At 47.1% G+C, this 15,753-nt stretch overlaps 1 protein-coding gene across 4 annotated transcripts in view; it reads right to left on the bottom strand.

The window, feature by feature from the left end:
- FBXO21 (F-box protein 21) overlaps positions 1 to 1,988 on the bottom strand; it is a 41,252-nt gene extending 39,264 nt beyond the window's left edge. For 2 of the 4 annotated variants that reach the window (XM_013990332.2, XM_013990333.2), the window contains exons 1-2: positions 1,699 to 1,973; positions 715 to 850 (exon numbers count right to left, since the gene is read on the bottom strand). In XM_013990332.2, the coding sequence (XP_013845786.1) occupies positions 715 to 850; positions 1,699 to 1,937 (375 nt within the window). In that variant the 5' untranslated portion in view covers positions 1,938 to 1,973. Of the gene's footprint in view, positions 1 to 714; positions 851 to 1,698 lie in introns of all 4 variants that reach the window. The other 2 variants (XM_005657308.3, NM_001244497.1) reach the window with 2 other exon arrangements.

Here is a 15,753-nt window from a genome sequence, read left to right as displayed (position 1 = left end):
AATATTAGTGTGCACTATTTTCCAGAATTACAAAAAGTTAAGAATCAGGACCTGATACAGAAACTTCTGTGAGACACTTTGTGGAAGGGAAACAAACCAACCAACCCATGCATTTCAGCATTACATAAAAAAATTAAAAAAAAAAAATCTTTTGGGGGATAATGAATGCAAGACAATTTAATTGCGGGAGTAATGATTCTCCATTCACAGGTAGCTTTTAATCCTCTGTTACCTTAACAAATAACGCAGTTCACTACTGGTTAGAACCTGCAAAGCCAGAAAGAACCATATTAATTTTGTCAACCCTTCTGGGAAAACAACTGGGTGAAATTTGCAGTGTTCAATCATCGATGATCTCCCCCCACTCCCCCACCCCCAGTAACCTGGAGGTTGCAAAAATATATGTTTAACCCACTTAAAGAGAATAATGCTGATCTGGATTCCCTCCACATTGCGCTGCGGGTCCCTTCCTCCCTCTCCCTCCCCCCATTCTCTCTGGCTTTAGAAAAGTAAAGCTGGCAGGGACAAATGGCTTCATGTTGTTGGATGGGAGGAAAAGGACACAATGACTCTTGCAGCCATGGAAGTGAGTAAGGGATTGTGAGGGCACAGAAAAGGGAGATGGCAAAAAGAGCTGATGAGCTAATGCCTACAGACCCAGACACAAACACCGAGAACAGGCAAACGCTTAGAACTCCAACAACAGATCCTTACGTGCTCGGAAAAGAACCTCTTTGAGAATGAGGCTACAATCTTCCGGGCTTCTAACCCAGCTTTTTGCCGAACTTTATACTCCTCCAACCAATTGACGTAGTCGGTGGGGCTGTAGTGTTTCATAAGGGAAGGCCACCTACAAGGAGAGAAACACTCCCTCAGCGCAACGGAGACTCAAAGGCGGCCTTGGGAAACTGGGAAACAGTTGGTTTTAGGGGTCAGAGGGGCCCTGGCGATAGTTCAAATCTCCACCCGGCACGCACGCACTTGCTCACGCCGTGACCTTGGCGTGGCAATAGGAATACTGCATTTCCAGTCCCCATTTATAAAATGGGGACAGTCGTAGCAACAATAATCATAGTGATGACAATCACAGTTAACATTAATTGTGCGCCTCCTAAGAGCCGGGCCCGGTGTAAGTACTCCCTACACATCATCTCATCTAATAACCAAAGTCAAAGGTAGGTCTAATCAACACTGTTTAAAGTCGATGAATGAGGATCAAAAAAGGGAAGTCGCTACCCCCAAGGTCACACGGGGAGTACGTCAGGGCCAGATTTCATCCCCGGTCCCACACCGAAATCTGTGCTCTCAGCTAACTGCCAGGAGATGCTGCGCCCGCTCCTCAAAGGGCTGTTAGGATCACTGCATCACTGGGTCCATGTAAACATTCTAGCACTGAGTCGGGCACAAAAGCAGCGCGCAGAAAGGATGAGTCGTGATACCACAGTCGTCATCCTTTATGGAGGGCCCGGCTGCTGGGCGCTTCCCGATGCGCAATTTGGGCACCGGCGGGTCCGTGCAGCGTGGACCGAGGGGTCGGCGGCCTGGAGGCCTTTGTCTGTCCGTCCCCGGGAAGGGGTCCGGGGGTGGGATCCGGGACTGGGGTCCGCGCGCTGGCAGGGAGGCGGCGGCTATGGGCTGCCGGGCCCGGGCCCCCGGGGCGCAGAGTGGGGGCACGGGCGGCCGGGGCCGCTGGCTCACCTCACCCGGAACTGTTCCTTCCACACCTTCCCGCTACTCTGGCACAGCTCGCGCAGCCGCCGGCAGGTGCTAGAGACGCGGCCTATGTCGGCGGCCGTCAGCGAGCCGCTGCACAGAATGTACTCCAGCACCTCGCCGGGCAGGTTGACGAGGCAGCTGAGGCCCGCCGCCTCGGGCGCGGCCTCCTCCGCCAGCGCCGGCACCACCTCCATCGCGCTATCGACCGCTGCTGCCGCCATCTTGTCTGCGTACCTGGGGCCGCCGCGCGCGCGCACCAGGGCGCCCCCTCGCCCCGCCCACCCGCCTCGAGGGGAGGGCTCCAGGGTCACCCCGCCCACGACGTGACCACACCTCCTCGGTCCAATCAGTTCTCGATGGGCTGCAATGCTGCCAAAGGAAAGAAATACGTTTTGGAAAATAACAGCGCGGTGGGCTCGGGAACTGTGAGTGGACAATCATAGTAGCATCCATTTTTATTATGAGTGCCGAGCGCTTCCTGTGAATGTGCTCATCAGACCTTTCCAATAACCCTATGAACCGTTATTCTCCCCCCAGTTACAGGAAACTGAGGCTCAGGGAGATAAAAGGACTTGTTGAGAGTCCCTTGTCCTAGATTTTAATCCAGATCCGCTTGACTCTGCTTGATTGTACGCTAAACCAATGTGCTGTAATGCTAACGAACAATATTTGAGTGGGGATTGTGCCATGGGCTTTACATACGTTCTTCAAGGATGCCTCATTTGAGCCCTAGGTGATACGTATCATTTTTATACCCATTCTACAGATAAGGAAAACCTGGCTCATAAGGGTGGGAGTCACTGCTTCAAAGTCACAGAGGCAAAAAGTGGTAGAACCTGGATTTGAATCCTGCGCACAGGATTTCCCACTCAACTGAGTGGACACTCTTTCCTCGTGCCTGCACCTATTGTTTATTTTGTCTTTTTAGGGCCACATTCCTGGCATATGGAAGTTCCCAGGCTAGGGGGTGAATTTGAGCTGCAGCTGCTGGCCTACATCGCAGCCACAGCCACACGGGATCTGAGCCTCGACTGCCACCTACACCACAGCTTGCGGGCAACTGTGGATTTCTAGCCCACTGAGTGAGGCCAGGGGTCCAACCCGCATCTTCATGGATACTAGCGCGTTCGTTACCACAGCATCACAACAGGAACTCCTATTTATTAATTTTTTAAACTCGGTTTAGTTTAGTGCCAGGCTCTGTGCTGTATGCCCTGGTGATAGAAGTGAAAAAGACAGGATCTTTGCCTTCCAGGAACTCAGAGTACAATTGGGGGGGTGGGGGGACATGCAAGTACAATCTGTTGTCAGTCCAGGGAGGCTCAATATAGTATTCCCCTCAATTTGGAAATCAGAATCCCCTGAGAGAGGTGAACTAGGAAAGTTATTCTTAATGGATGGTGTTGAGCCATCCATGACTCCCTATTACCCTAAGAAACAAATCCAAGAGTTCGCCTTGTGGCTCAGCAGGTTAAGAACCCTACATAGTGTCTGTGAGGATGTAGGTTCAATCCTTGACCTCACTGGGTTAAGGATCTGGCAGCATTGCTGCTAGCTGATGTGTAGGTTGTACATGTGACTTGCTCTGGCCAGCAGCTGCAGCTCCTATTCAACCCCTAGCCTGGGAATTTCCATATGTCAAGGGTGTAGCCATTTAAAAAAAAAAAAGAAAAGAAGGGAGGAAGAAAGGAAGAGAAATCCAAAATCCCTAACATTGTTGCAAAGGGACAGACTCCTATCTTCCTCTCCTTGCTTATCTGAAGCCATTCTCTCCCTCACTAGCCTCACTGTAGCCAGGCTGGGGTCTTTCCTCCCACTTCTGGCCTTCACATATATACTGTTTCCATGGCCTGGAATGTGCTTTGTGCCAGCACGTCCTCCTTTTAGCTCCTCCTCCTTGTCTTCCAGGACTTAGCCGAACCTCTCCAGATGCCCTCCCCTTCCCCCACCCCAGCGCCAGAACCAGATCCAGCCCCTTCACAGCATGTTACAGGCTTGCAATGATTACTTAATTGCACTATTTGTTTGATCTTCATCTTTCCCACTGGATCAGAAGCAGCTTGAGGATCAGGCCTGTCTTTGATTCACCTGTGGATGCCCACGCATTTGGCCCAAGGCCTTGTACCGAGCAGCCCCTCAATAATTATCTCTTGATGGCAATTGTCTAACTAGCTGTTTAGCAAGAGCCAGTGACGTGGCCTTCTGATGCCCAGTTTTTAAAATGGGGGTAATAATAATGCTGGCCTCCTGGGACTGTTGTGAGAATTAAATGAGTACATTATGTAAAGTGACTAGAACAGTACCTGGCATGGAGACCGTGCTTGATAAAAGCATTATGGGGGAACGGGGAGAAACTGCTTAATGGGTACGGGTTTCATTTTAGGTGATGGAAATATTTTTGAAAAGAGCGGCAGTGGTTGCATAATGTAGTGAATGTACTAAACACCACTGAATCATTTGCTTTATTATGTTTAATTTTATGTGATGTGAATTTCACCTCAATCCTTTTTTTTTTGAAAAGTGTGTTACTACTTGAATTAATTTAATGGGGCTACCACAACAATGTGCCATAGACTGGGTGACTTAAACAACAGAAATTTATTGTCTCACAGCTCCAGAGGCTAAGTCCAAGATCAAGGTGTTGGAGGGTTGGTTTCTTCCAAGACCCTCTATCCTTGGCTTGTAGGTGGCCATCTTTGCCCTGTGTCTGGACATGGTCTTCCTTCTGTATGTCTGCATCTCAATCTCTTTTTCATAACAACAGTCACACTGGATTCAGACCCATGCTAATGGCCTCATACTAATGACCCATACTAATGACCTCTTTAAAGAATGTGTTTCCAAATATAGTCGCATTTGAGATTCTGGGGGTTAGGTCTTCAAGGGGATATGGTTACTGGTGCTTCTGCAACTGTCAGCATTAAGACAGAAAGGTTTAGGAGTTCTCTTGCGGTGCAGCAGGTTAAGGATCTAATCCTTAACCCACTGAGAGAGGCCAGGAATCAAACCCGCATCCTCATGGACACAATGTCCAGTTCTCAAACCTAGAGCCACAACGGGGACTTGGAAACCCAGTTTATTTATTTATTTAAATTTTTAAATTAAATTATTTTTAGGGCTGCACTCTCAGCATATGGAGGTTCCCAGGCTAGGGGTTGAATTGGAGCTATAGCTGCTAGCCTACGCCACCACCACAGCGATGTCGGATCTGAGCCACGTCTGCAACCTACACTGCAGTTCACGGCAATGCTGGATCCTTAACCCACTGAGGGAGGCCAGGGATCGAACCTGCATCCTCATGGATGCTAGTCAGTTTCATTTCCCCTGAGCCACAGTGGGAACGCCAGAAACCCAGTTTAAATATTCACATTTCTCTCCTCAGCCCAGTGCTCTTCTCTGAGATCTAGGCTCACTTAGCCAACTGCTCACCTGACATTCCCTCTGAGCCCCTGAAACTCAGCTTATCCTGGGGGAAAATCATAACGCCCTCCCCAACCCCCACCCTCACCCGGTAATTCACCTTGTCCTCTTCCAGTGCTTCCTGCCTTGGGAAGGCACCCATTCCAGCCAAACTGGAAACTTGTTGCCACCCCTGCTACTTCTCTCTCCCTCACTCTGCTTATCCAAGTGCCCAGTAGAGGATAACATCTTGGTGCCTCAGTTTCCTCATCTATAAAATGGGGATAATTACAGATCTTCCTATGATATGAAACAATCCTTATCAGTTCCTGTTTCTGCCTAACAAATAAACTCAAAGCCTAGCAGCTGCAAACAACCTTGTTTTTGTGTTCTCGATTCTGTAGGCCAGGCAATAGGGAAGGGCTCTGTTGGGCAATTCTAAATGGGAACCAAGTGGTGGCTCCATGGTCTGTGCTTTCAACCACTGCACACACTAACCTCTGTTAGATCCCACAGGTCCTGGAAAAAGGGTTGGCATTGTATTTTATTTTATTTTTGCTTTTTAGGGTCTCATTTGCAGCACATGGAAGGTCTCAGGCTAGGGGTCAAATCAGAGCTACAGCTACCGGCCTATGCCACAGCTACAACAACGCAGATCCAAGCCGTGTCTGCCACCTACGCCATAGCTCATGGCAACGCCAGATCCTTAATACTCTGAGTGAGGCCAGAGATCACCGGTGCATCCTCATGGATACTAGTCGGGTTCATCACCACTGAGCCACAACGGGAACTTCTGGGATTTTAATCTTACAGTGTGCTGGAAAGCACTCTCTGTATTGAAATGCCCAACAGAGGTTAAGTTCTCTGCGCCTCAGTTTCTTAAGAGACACTTTTTTTGGAGGAACAGGGAAGCAATTTTCTTTTCTGAAAGATTACTCCTAATATTTCTCAACGCTGTATACTTTTCTGTCTCCTCAGCCACAGTCCCGGTCCACATCCCCTCTGTAGCTCTTAATAGTTCTTAATAGTTCTTAATGGTTCTTAATAGTTCTTCCCTGATGACACTCAAACTTGGTTAAGTTTCCAGCCTGTTCAGAAGGCAGACTGCACAGCTATACAGGTGCTTGGTAAGCTGTTGTTATGAACGACTATTCCTTTCTTATTGATGACAAAGAAAAAGTGAAATCTCCTTTTCAACTGGGAGTTTCCATTGTGGATCAGTGGGTTAAGGACCTGACATTGTCTCTGTGAGGCTGTGGGTTTGATCCCTGGCCTCACTTGGTGGGTAAGGAGCAGGTGTTGCTGCAAGCGGCAGTGTAGGTTGCAGATGTGGCATGGATCCACTGTTGCCATGGCTATGCTGCATACCCCAGCTGTAGATCCAATTTGACCCCTGGGCAAGGAATTTCCATGTGCCACAGGTGTGGCTTCTAGAAAAGGAGAACAGTTTTATTGTTGAACAAGCATTAAACCAGATGGTAATGCACATCACAGGTGACGTGCTAATGAGATTTCAAAGACAGAAGTCCCACCTATATATATATATATTTTTTCTTTTTTGGCTGTTCCCATAGCGTGTGGAAGTTCCCAGGCCAGGGATTGAATCCAAGCCCAAGCTTCGACCTACACTGCAGCTGCAGCAATGCTGGATCCTTAAACCCACTGTGCCACAGCAGGAACTCCCATTATGAACATGCTCCCATTAATGGTGGCTTATAAATTACCATTCACTTGAAAGGTCAAACAGATCTGATCACCCTTTCACTGGTTTATTCTTTCCCAGTTCATCCTAAGGTCACGTGGTGACTGGAGTACACGTTGTGCTGCTTAACTGCCTTTGTCACAAAGAGAAAGAAAACTTTTTTTTTTTTTTTTTTTTTGTCTTTTCTAGGGCTGCTCCCGCAACATATGGAGGTTCCCAGGCTAGGGGTCAAATCAGAGCTGTAGCCGCCAGCCTATGCCACAGCCACAGCCACGCCAGATCTGAGCTGTGTCTGCGACCTACACCACAGCTCACGGCAATGCCGGATCCTTAACCCACTGAGCAGGCCAGGGATCGAAACGGCAACCTCATGGTTCTTAGTCAGATTTGTTAACCACTGAGCCACGACAGGAACTCCAAGAAAACTCATCTTGGTGATAAACTGGTGGTTACAGCCTGAAACCCAGTGCTCCCACTCCCACATCACAGGGAAATAGTATCTTCCCTAATATTTACATTTCAAAGAGGTGGTTCCCAAAGCGTTAAGAGAAGCATTCCTGGGCTATAATATTGGCCAGAGGCTTATTTAGCCTTTGAAAAGATTTGCCAGAGGTAGTACAGACACAGAGTAGTATTCGGCCATAAAAAGGAGTGAAGCACTGACACATGCTACCGTGTGGATGCACCCTGAGAACATGATGCTGAGTGAAAGAAGCCACACACAGAAGGACAAACAGTGTATGATCCCACTTCTCTGAAATGTCTAGAATAGGCAGATGTATAGAGATGGAATGTAGATGAGAGGTTTCCCAGGGGCTGGGAGGGCAGAGGGAATAGGGGGTTAGACTGCTGAATGGGTACAGAGCTTCTGTTTAGGGTGATGAAAAAGTTCTATCCAGAGAGTGGTAACACTTATGCAGCATTATCAATGCCCTTAATGCCACTGACATGTGTACTTAAAAATAGTTAGATTCTTGAGATCCCTAATGCCTAGCTGTTTGAGATCCGGCATTGTCACTGCTATAGCGTGGGTTCGATCCCTGGCCAGGGAACTTCCACATGCTGTGGGTGTGGCCAAAAAAACCCACAACCAAACCAAAGCACACACACACCTCCTAAATTTCCTGTTATGTAGAGTTTACCATGGTATTAAAAAAAATAACACCCACAAAAAGGATTTACATTTATATCGAAGAGACAGAGGAAAGACAGGTACAGAATTTCTTGAGGAAATTCTCTAAGACAGGAAGGAGGGTCTCTTTCCACGTTGGCAACAGGGAAAATTTTGTTTTTCATGTGCCCTACAGTACCCTCATACAGAATTGCTGACTGTACTTAAGCCAGAGCTGGTCCCTACTACCCGAGGTCCTGCTTAAAATTCCCTTGCACAAGTCCCAATCCTTGACTACTTCTTGGTTCCCCAGAGTTCCTCCAGGGTACCCCTCCCTGATGCAGCAAGATAATGAACCTATCTTTGTGGACCATCGGTATATTTTCTGGTTATCTTTGGCTGAAGGACTTCAACATTCCTTTCCCACGAGCCAGCTGCTATCCAGCTAAAGAGACCATTTCACCCCCACCTCGGCCTCTCCTATGGCTTTCCTTGTTCTCAAAATAAACATACCCATCCTTTCTCTTCTGGTCCATCCCCTAGATTCTCCCTCCCACCTGCTACTCCAGGACCACTTTCCTGGAGTGTCGCAGCTCCTCTGCATCTTTTAGACTTCAACTCAAGCACTTACACCTGTCTGTTGACCACAAACTGTCGGCTTCTTCTGCCTCGTGCCCTTGGCAGGACCCCCTTTTCTGCATTCAGTACATACTTCCAAATTGTTACGGCACGCACAGTGGCCTGATTATTGGATTCACCCACCAGCATGGGCCCATCCAGGTTTTTTGGGGTGTGGACAAAGAATTTTGCTGCCACCAAGCCATCAGCTGCCCTGATCATACACCCTGAGGGGAATTCAGGATGGAGAAAAACAGGGTACTGGCCCTGGTAGTTAAGATGCCTATCAAAGGAATGATTTCATTGAGACCAGGTTCTTACATCTTTCAGGACACAAAAAAGCACTAAAATCATTAACTTGAGATGACTTTTTTTTTTTTCTGATTAGCAGTGATCTTTTGCTGTTTGACTTCACGGTTTGTTTTTGGCAAAAACTCCTATATATCCCTACTTTTCCCTTACCCCTTTGGAACAATTCCTCAGAGCCATGTGAGAGGCTGCCTTCCTGGGCTAGCATCCTCAGTAGTATCCTTGAATAAAACCCCATTTGAAACTTCCAGGTTGTGCTTTTTTTTTTTTTCCCACAGTCAACACGGGCCTGTTTGGAGGTCCTATTTTAGAAAAGGAGGAGTTTCCATTGTGGCTCAGCGGATTAAGAACCTGACTAGTATCCATGAGGATGCGGGCTTGATCCCTGAGCTTGCTTAGTGGGTTAAAGAATCTGGTGTTGCGTGAGCTGTGGCGTCGGTCACAGATGCGGCTCAGATCTGGCATTGCTGTGGCTATAGAGTAGGCTGGCGTCTATGGCTCCATTTCACCCCCTAGCCTGGGAACCTCCATATGCCACACGTGCAGCCCTAAAAAGGAAAAAAGAAAGAAACAGAATTCAACGGGATGAACTTGTAAATAAACAGGAGGGCATTTATGTAGAATGAGGAAAGAAGAGGGCTTGGATGACATCTTTCTAAATGAGGGGCCTGACGTTTAGTTTCATTAATTCTGTGATAAACACATTTCTCTCTTTAAAAGGTGACCTCTAGGAAAGCAGGGCCTCTGTCCCATTTTGCTCAACTATTTACCAAGTGTACTGCTAGGGTGTGTAGAGGGTCTCGTGCTTAGAGAGACACCTCTTCAGACTAGCTCACCCCTACCATCCCTGGGGAGGTGTGGCTTGTTCCTTTATCCTCCTCAAAGTCACCTCATGGATAAGGCATTGCCTGGCCACCTCATTTAAAACCTCTGTCTCTCCATCCTGCTTTGTTTTTCTCCAAAATTACTTAATCACTGTCTAACACACTCCTGAAAGAAAATTCACTTGCTGGAGTTCCCTGGTGGCTCAGTGGGTTAAGGAATTGGTGTTGCCACTGGTGTGGCTTGGGTTTGATTTCTGGCCCATGTACTTCCTGCTGTGGGTGCAGCCAAAAAACAAACAAAGCACCCCACTTACTTATGTCCCTCTCGTTCCAGTAGAACATGAACTCTACTGTTTGGTCTCCAATGTCCACAAAAGACCTTAATGCTTATTAAGTCCTCATTATATGTCTATTGAATGAACAAATTAGTCCTACGAGTGCAGCGCAATTGAGCAGAATGCATTTTGCAGGTGGAGTGGACATGAACTTTTGAGGGCCAGAAACATGACTATGGGAGGCTGGAAAATGGCTCCCAAACTCATTCACATTCCAATCGCTAGAACCTGTGAACAGGTTACTATGATGTGTTCCCCCCGCCCACGTCACCAAGCAATTCTCTGACACATTTTGGATGTCCTACGATTCAACTCAGTGCTGCCACCATCCACCTGACACTCTCAGCCAGGAGCCAGGTCCCCAGGTTAAGGGTTCAGTCCTGCAAGACTGCCCCCGCTCCCCACCCCACTTTAAGAAGCCACCTTGCAAGTCCACATTGTCACCTGCACTTCTGCCAGACTGGCTATAGCTCAGAGGGTCCTGTGAGCCCCTCCTTGTCTTTGATTAATTTGCTAGAATGCCTCTCAGAACTCAGAGAAATGAATTTGCTTACTAGATTAACCAGTTGATTACAAAAGGACACAACTCAGAAAGCACCAGATGGAAGAGAGGCCCTAGCAAGGTGTAGGGCAGAGTACAGAGCTTCTGTGTTTTCTGAGTCTCTCACTCTCCCCAAATACCTCATCTTCACCAGCCTGAAAGCTCCCTGAGCATTTGGGTTTTTAGGGAGGCCTCATTACATAGATTAATTCATTGAGCACTGGTGATCTTTTTTTCTTTTTTTTGTCTTTCTGCCTTTTCTAGGGCCGCTTCCCGCGGCTTATGGAGGTTTCTTAGGCTAGGGGTCTAATCAGAGCTGTAGCTGCTGGCCTACGCCACAGCCACAGCAATGCTAGATCTGAGCCGAGTCTGCAACCTACACCACAGCTCACGGCAAGGCCAGATCCTTAACCCACTGAGCGAGGCCAGGGATTGAACCCACAACCTCATGGTTCCCAGTTGGATTCATTAACCACTGCGCCACGACGGGAATTCCCGCACTGGTGATCATTGAGTCAACTTCCAGCCCCTCTCCCCTCCAAGGAGGTGTGGTGGGCAATGTAGGACTAAAAGTTCCAGCCCTCTAATCACCTGGCTGGTTTCCCTGGCAACCAGCCCCCTTCCTCAGGTGTTTTCCAAAAGTTAACCACATTAACTAATGTAAACTCAGGTGTGGTTGATAGGGGGTTGTTAAGGATAATGAGACACCTTTATCACTCTTATCACAGGAGATTCCAAGAATTTTAGGAGCTCTGAGCCAGAAACGTATCTTTCTTATCATAAACCACAATATCCGAGGTATCTTACATGGCAAAAGAGGCTTTGCAGATGTAATTAACACCTTGAGATGCTGGGATCACCCTGGACCATCCTGTGGGCTCAGTGTCATCACTAGGGTCTATGAGGAGGGGGATGGAGGGTCAGAGTCTGGAGATGTGACAATGGAAGCAGGGGTTGAAGTGATGCTGGGCTGTAAGCCCAGAAATGTGGGCAGCGTCTAAAAGCTGGAAAACATAAGGAAATGGATTCTTCCCTAGGGCAGTAGCAAAAAGAATTAATAAAATTTAATACAGATTTTACTTCTGTATTGCTGCTGTAACAAATTGCAATTTAGGGGCTTAAAACAACACAAATTTGTTGTCTCACGGCTCTGGATGTCAGAAGTCTCAATCAAGACGTCAGCAGAGCTGTGTTCCCTCTGGAGGCTCTGGGTGAAAATCTGTTCTTGGCCTTTCCCAACTTGTAGAGGTGGGATTTGAACTCTTTGGCTCATAGCAGCATGACTCCAAACTCTGCAGCAATTAAAACAGTATGCAAGGGGAGTTCCTGAGGTGGTGCAGCAGGTTAAGAACCTGTCTGCAGCAACTCAGGGTCCTGTGGAGGTTTGGGTTCGATCCCTGTCCCAGTGCAGTGAGTTAATGTATCTGGTGTTGCCACAGCTGAGGCTGGGATTCCGTCCCAGGCCTGGGAACTTCCATATGCCTCAGATGCATAAAAAAAAAAAAATATATATATATATATAATATAGTAATAATAAATATAAGAGTATAATAAATAAGTAATAATAAGTTTAAGAACCCAAAAAACAAAACACAACAAAAAAACATCATGCCTGGGAGATTTTTGTGACTGCTCGTTAGTCAGTGTTACTGTGGCAATAGATAACAGATACATAGAAACAAATAAAACACACACACACTGAACAATTGCAAAGCAATACCTCCACTCCGCCAGGCGATTGGTATAAGCAGGAAGTATCGTTGGAGGGTAGAGGAGGGCTTTCCTGAAAAGGCAGTGTTTGAATCAAGCCCTCAGCCATAGAGGATCTACAGAGGGGAGAGGGGAGAGTGGGTTTTCTAGGCAGGGGGCGTGGCAGAAGCCAAGGCCAGCTGGAAGGAACCTAAAAGCTGTGCTTAGAATACTTGGGATCAATCAGCAGACTGGAAATACTGCCTGGAGCAGTGGCCCAAACAGAAACCCACAGGCTGCCTGTGGCCAGAGCAAGCACTGAATGTTGGTCTTCCCCATCTGGTCCCTGGTGGCCCCAAATCCGTGTGAGCAAAGGCATGACGGGATGAAAAAAAATGTTTCTGGAAGGGCAATCTGGGGGCAGCGTGTGCTTTCCAAGGAAGGCGATGCTACCAATACCAGCTTGGTGGAATGAGGAACAGGTGTCTCTCTCTCTCTGCCTGTAGTCTTTTGCCAGCGGCTTTTCTGCTAGTAACCGCATTTCCATTAGCAACTCTTTTCAAAGCCTTCAAAACAAAACTGATTCACCGGCTCACTGCAAAATGTTTAATTAACACCACAGATACTACACCTTGAGTGGATAGTGTGTCTCAGAGGCTTTCTTGCATTTAATAGTTTCTTTTCACCATCGCCTATGTAAAGAGACCAGGAATGGGAGCAGAGGAGGAGAGGGGTGCTCACCCCCTCGAAGATCTCAAAATTCTTGGAAACAGTAAATTAGGGAGGAGAGAGTGGGGCTTCCAATATCAACTCCCAACTCTGAGTTTCGGGTGAGAAAACCAAGATGCCAAGAAGCCAGACCACCCACTCCTGTACTCCCACTCTGCCCCCAGGTCTCGTAATACACAAGATTTGAGTCCTTTTTTTTTTTTTTTAAATCACTTTACTAATTACTCTGGTTTTAATCTTCTGCCATTTGATTAACTTAATCTTATTTTCCTCCAGAGGCTACTGCTAAAGCAATTTCTTTTTACTGATGTGGGTTAAGCTCTATATTGATTCTAAATACTTACCCTGTTTTTGCTCTCTCGGCGATTTTGCCAAGGGTCCAATGCAAAAAATAACTACATTTTAACTGTTTAAACTGACTGCGAAGCCCATATTCTGTATTGATTTGCAGCGACTCAAAAATCCTTTTCCCACTCCCCTACTTGTTTTCCATGCCCTTCTCCTTATGATTTGTGGTTGGGAAGGTTCTGTTTTGGTGCGAACTTGGATTTTTCACTTGGTTGCCAGGCAACAGAAGCCTCCCCAGACAAGATGCCTATAAATGTTAAATTGACCCCAGCCACCTCCAAGGCTGGGCCTGTCAAAACTCCATTGAGTGTATGAGGCACGTGGGGGAGCTGGTTAAAAACATGAGTGGTATCAAAACTTATCCCCAGTGCAAATGAGCAGGTGTAGGGGGAGGCCAGGGATTGGCTTTTATTTTTCTTATTTTTTATTTTTATTTTTTGTCTTTGTAGGGCCGCACCTGCAGCAGTGTATGAAATTCCCAGATTAGGGGTCAGATTGGAGCTGCAGATGCTGGCCTATGCTGCAGCCACAGCAATACTGGATCTGGGCTGCATCTGTGACCTACATCACAGCTCCGGACAACACTAGGTCCTTAACCCACTGAGCTGGGCAAGGGATTGAACCCGTATTCTCAGATACCAGTTGGGTTCATTACTGCTGTGCCACAATGGGAACTCCGGGATTGGCTGTTAAAATGAGTGGCTCTTGTGATGGCAGGTGGTCTGTGGAAGGCTGAGAATCCTAATGCCTAAGTATTAAACGGCAAAGGCATCAAGAGAAGGCTGTTTGAGCTTCAATAAGAGAAAAAGACTGAAAATGTTGGAAGGAAACAAAGCTGGAACCTGCGTTTACTCATGTAGAGGACTATTCTATCTATTCTATTCTATTCTTCCAGTCCATTCCATACCAGTCCACCATGTTAGATGTGTGTTGCATATATTAACTCATTTGATTCTATCACAATGCAATAAAGTCAAAATGATCACAGCCTATTTTAGAGTGAAGCAATGAAGGTACAGAGAGGTTAGGCAACTTATACAAAGTTGCACAGCCAGTAAGTGGAGGAGCCAGGATTTGAATGGTGACAGCCTAGGTCTCTCAACAGTAGCACTGTGCAGAGGAAAAAAAAAAAAGCACAACCTAAACCTTGAGAATTGTGTTTTATTTGGGAACATGACTAAAAACTGTAGCCCGGGAAGGCAGCCTCTCAGATAGCTCTGAGGTACTGTTCCAAAGGGGTAAGGGAGGAGTTCCCTGGTGGCTCAGCAAGGTAAAGACCTGGCATTGTTGCTGCTGTGGCGTGGGTTCCATCCCTGGCTGGGGAACTTCTGTATGCTATGGATAGCCAAAAACAAAACAAAACAAGACAAAACAAAACAAAACAAAACAAAACAACTCAACCCCGAAGAGATAAGGGAGGAGCTGGGCTATACAGGCATTTTGGCTGAAAAACATGTAGTTGAACATCAAAAGATTACTGTCAGGGAGTTCCTGCTGTGGCACAGTGGAAACGAGTCCGACTAGTATCCATGAAGACATGGGTTTGATCCCTGGCCTTGCTCAAGCTTTGCTGTGATCCAGCTTTGCTGTGAGCTGTGATGCAGAAGCAGCTCGGATCCCAAGTTGCTGTGGCTGTGGCGTAGGCCAGCAGCTACAGCTCTGATTCCACCCCTAGCCTGGGAACTTCTATATGCCATGGGTGCAGCCCTAAAAAAAAAGCAAGCAAACAAACAAACAAAGATTACTGTTAGTCACACACACACACAAAAACAGACATCTCAAGTTAATGATTTTAGTGCTTTTCTTTGCATGGGAAGAGGCAAGAGTTTGGGCTCATTGAAATTACTCCTTGGATGGGCATTTTAGCTATCTAGGGCCAGTATCCTGTTTTTTTTTCCCATCCTGAATACCCCTCAGGGAGCACCGTAGGAGATGGATGGGATGGTTGCCTTGCTAGTGCCTGAGGTTCCCAAGTTTTAAATTAGGGAGAGCAATGGCCCCAAGTCAAAGCATTCTTGTAAAGACTGACATTTGATAACCGGTAGCCATTATTTTAATTACTGTCTGTAGGGCAGTGAGGAGCCCCTGTCTCTGGCTCCCTCTCTGATCTGCATCTCACATTTGATCTTGGACCAGAGGCTCAGGGATGGGGCAGAGAAGTCAGGAAGGGTTATGAAGGGAGGGTTTAATGTTGGAGAAATAACTTCATTATGTAAAAGGCTGAATATCTGATGGTGTGTGCTTTATGACCAGGAAATAAGATGTGAAGGTCAAGATGGCCACAGCATCTAAATGGCCATGTCCAGAAGGGCATGATAAAGCCTTAGGGCCTTCCCTTCCAGTTGATCCTTTTATCACAGCCAGTCTGCCAGGGCACTGGAGATCAGTTCCTTTTCCTCTGTCCTGTTAGTGCTTTTGAGGTCTCTTCCTTT

This window comes from Sus scrofa, chromosome 14 (genome assembly GCF_000003025.6).
Source record: "Sus scrofa isolate TJ Tabasco breed Duroc chromosome 14, Sscrofa11.1, whole genome shotgun sequence".
Lineage (NCBI taxonomy): Eukaryota > Metazoa > Chordata > Mammalia > Artiodactyla > Suidae > Sus > Sus scrofa.
This window is presented reverse-complemented; position numbering and strand designations above follow the sequence as displayed.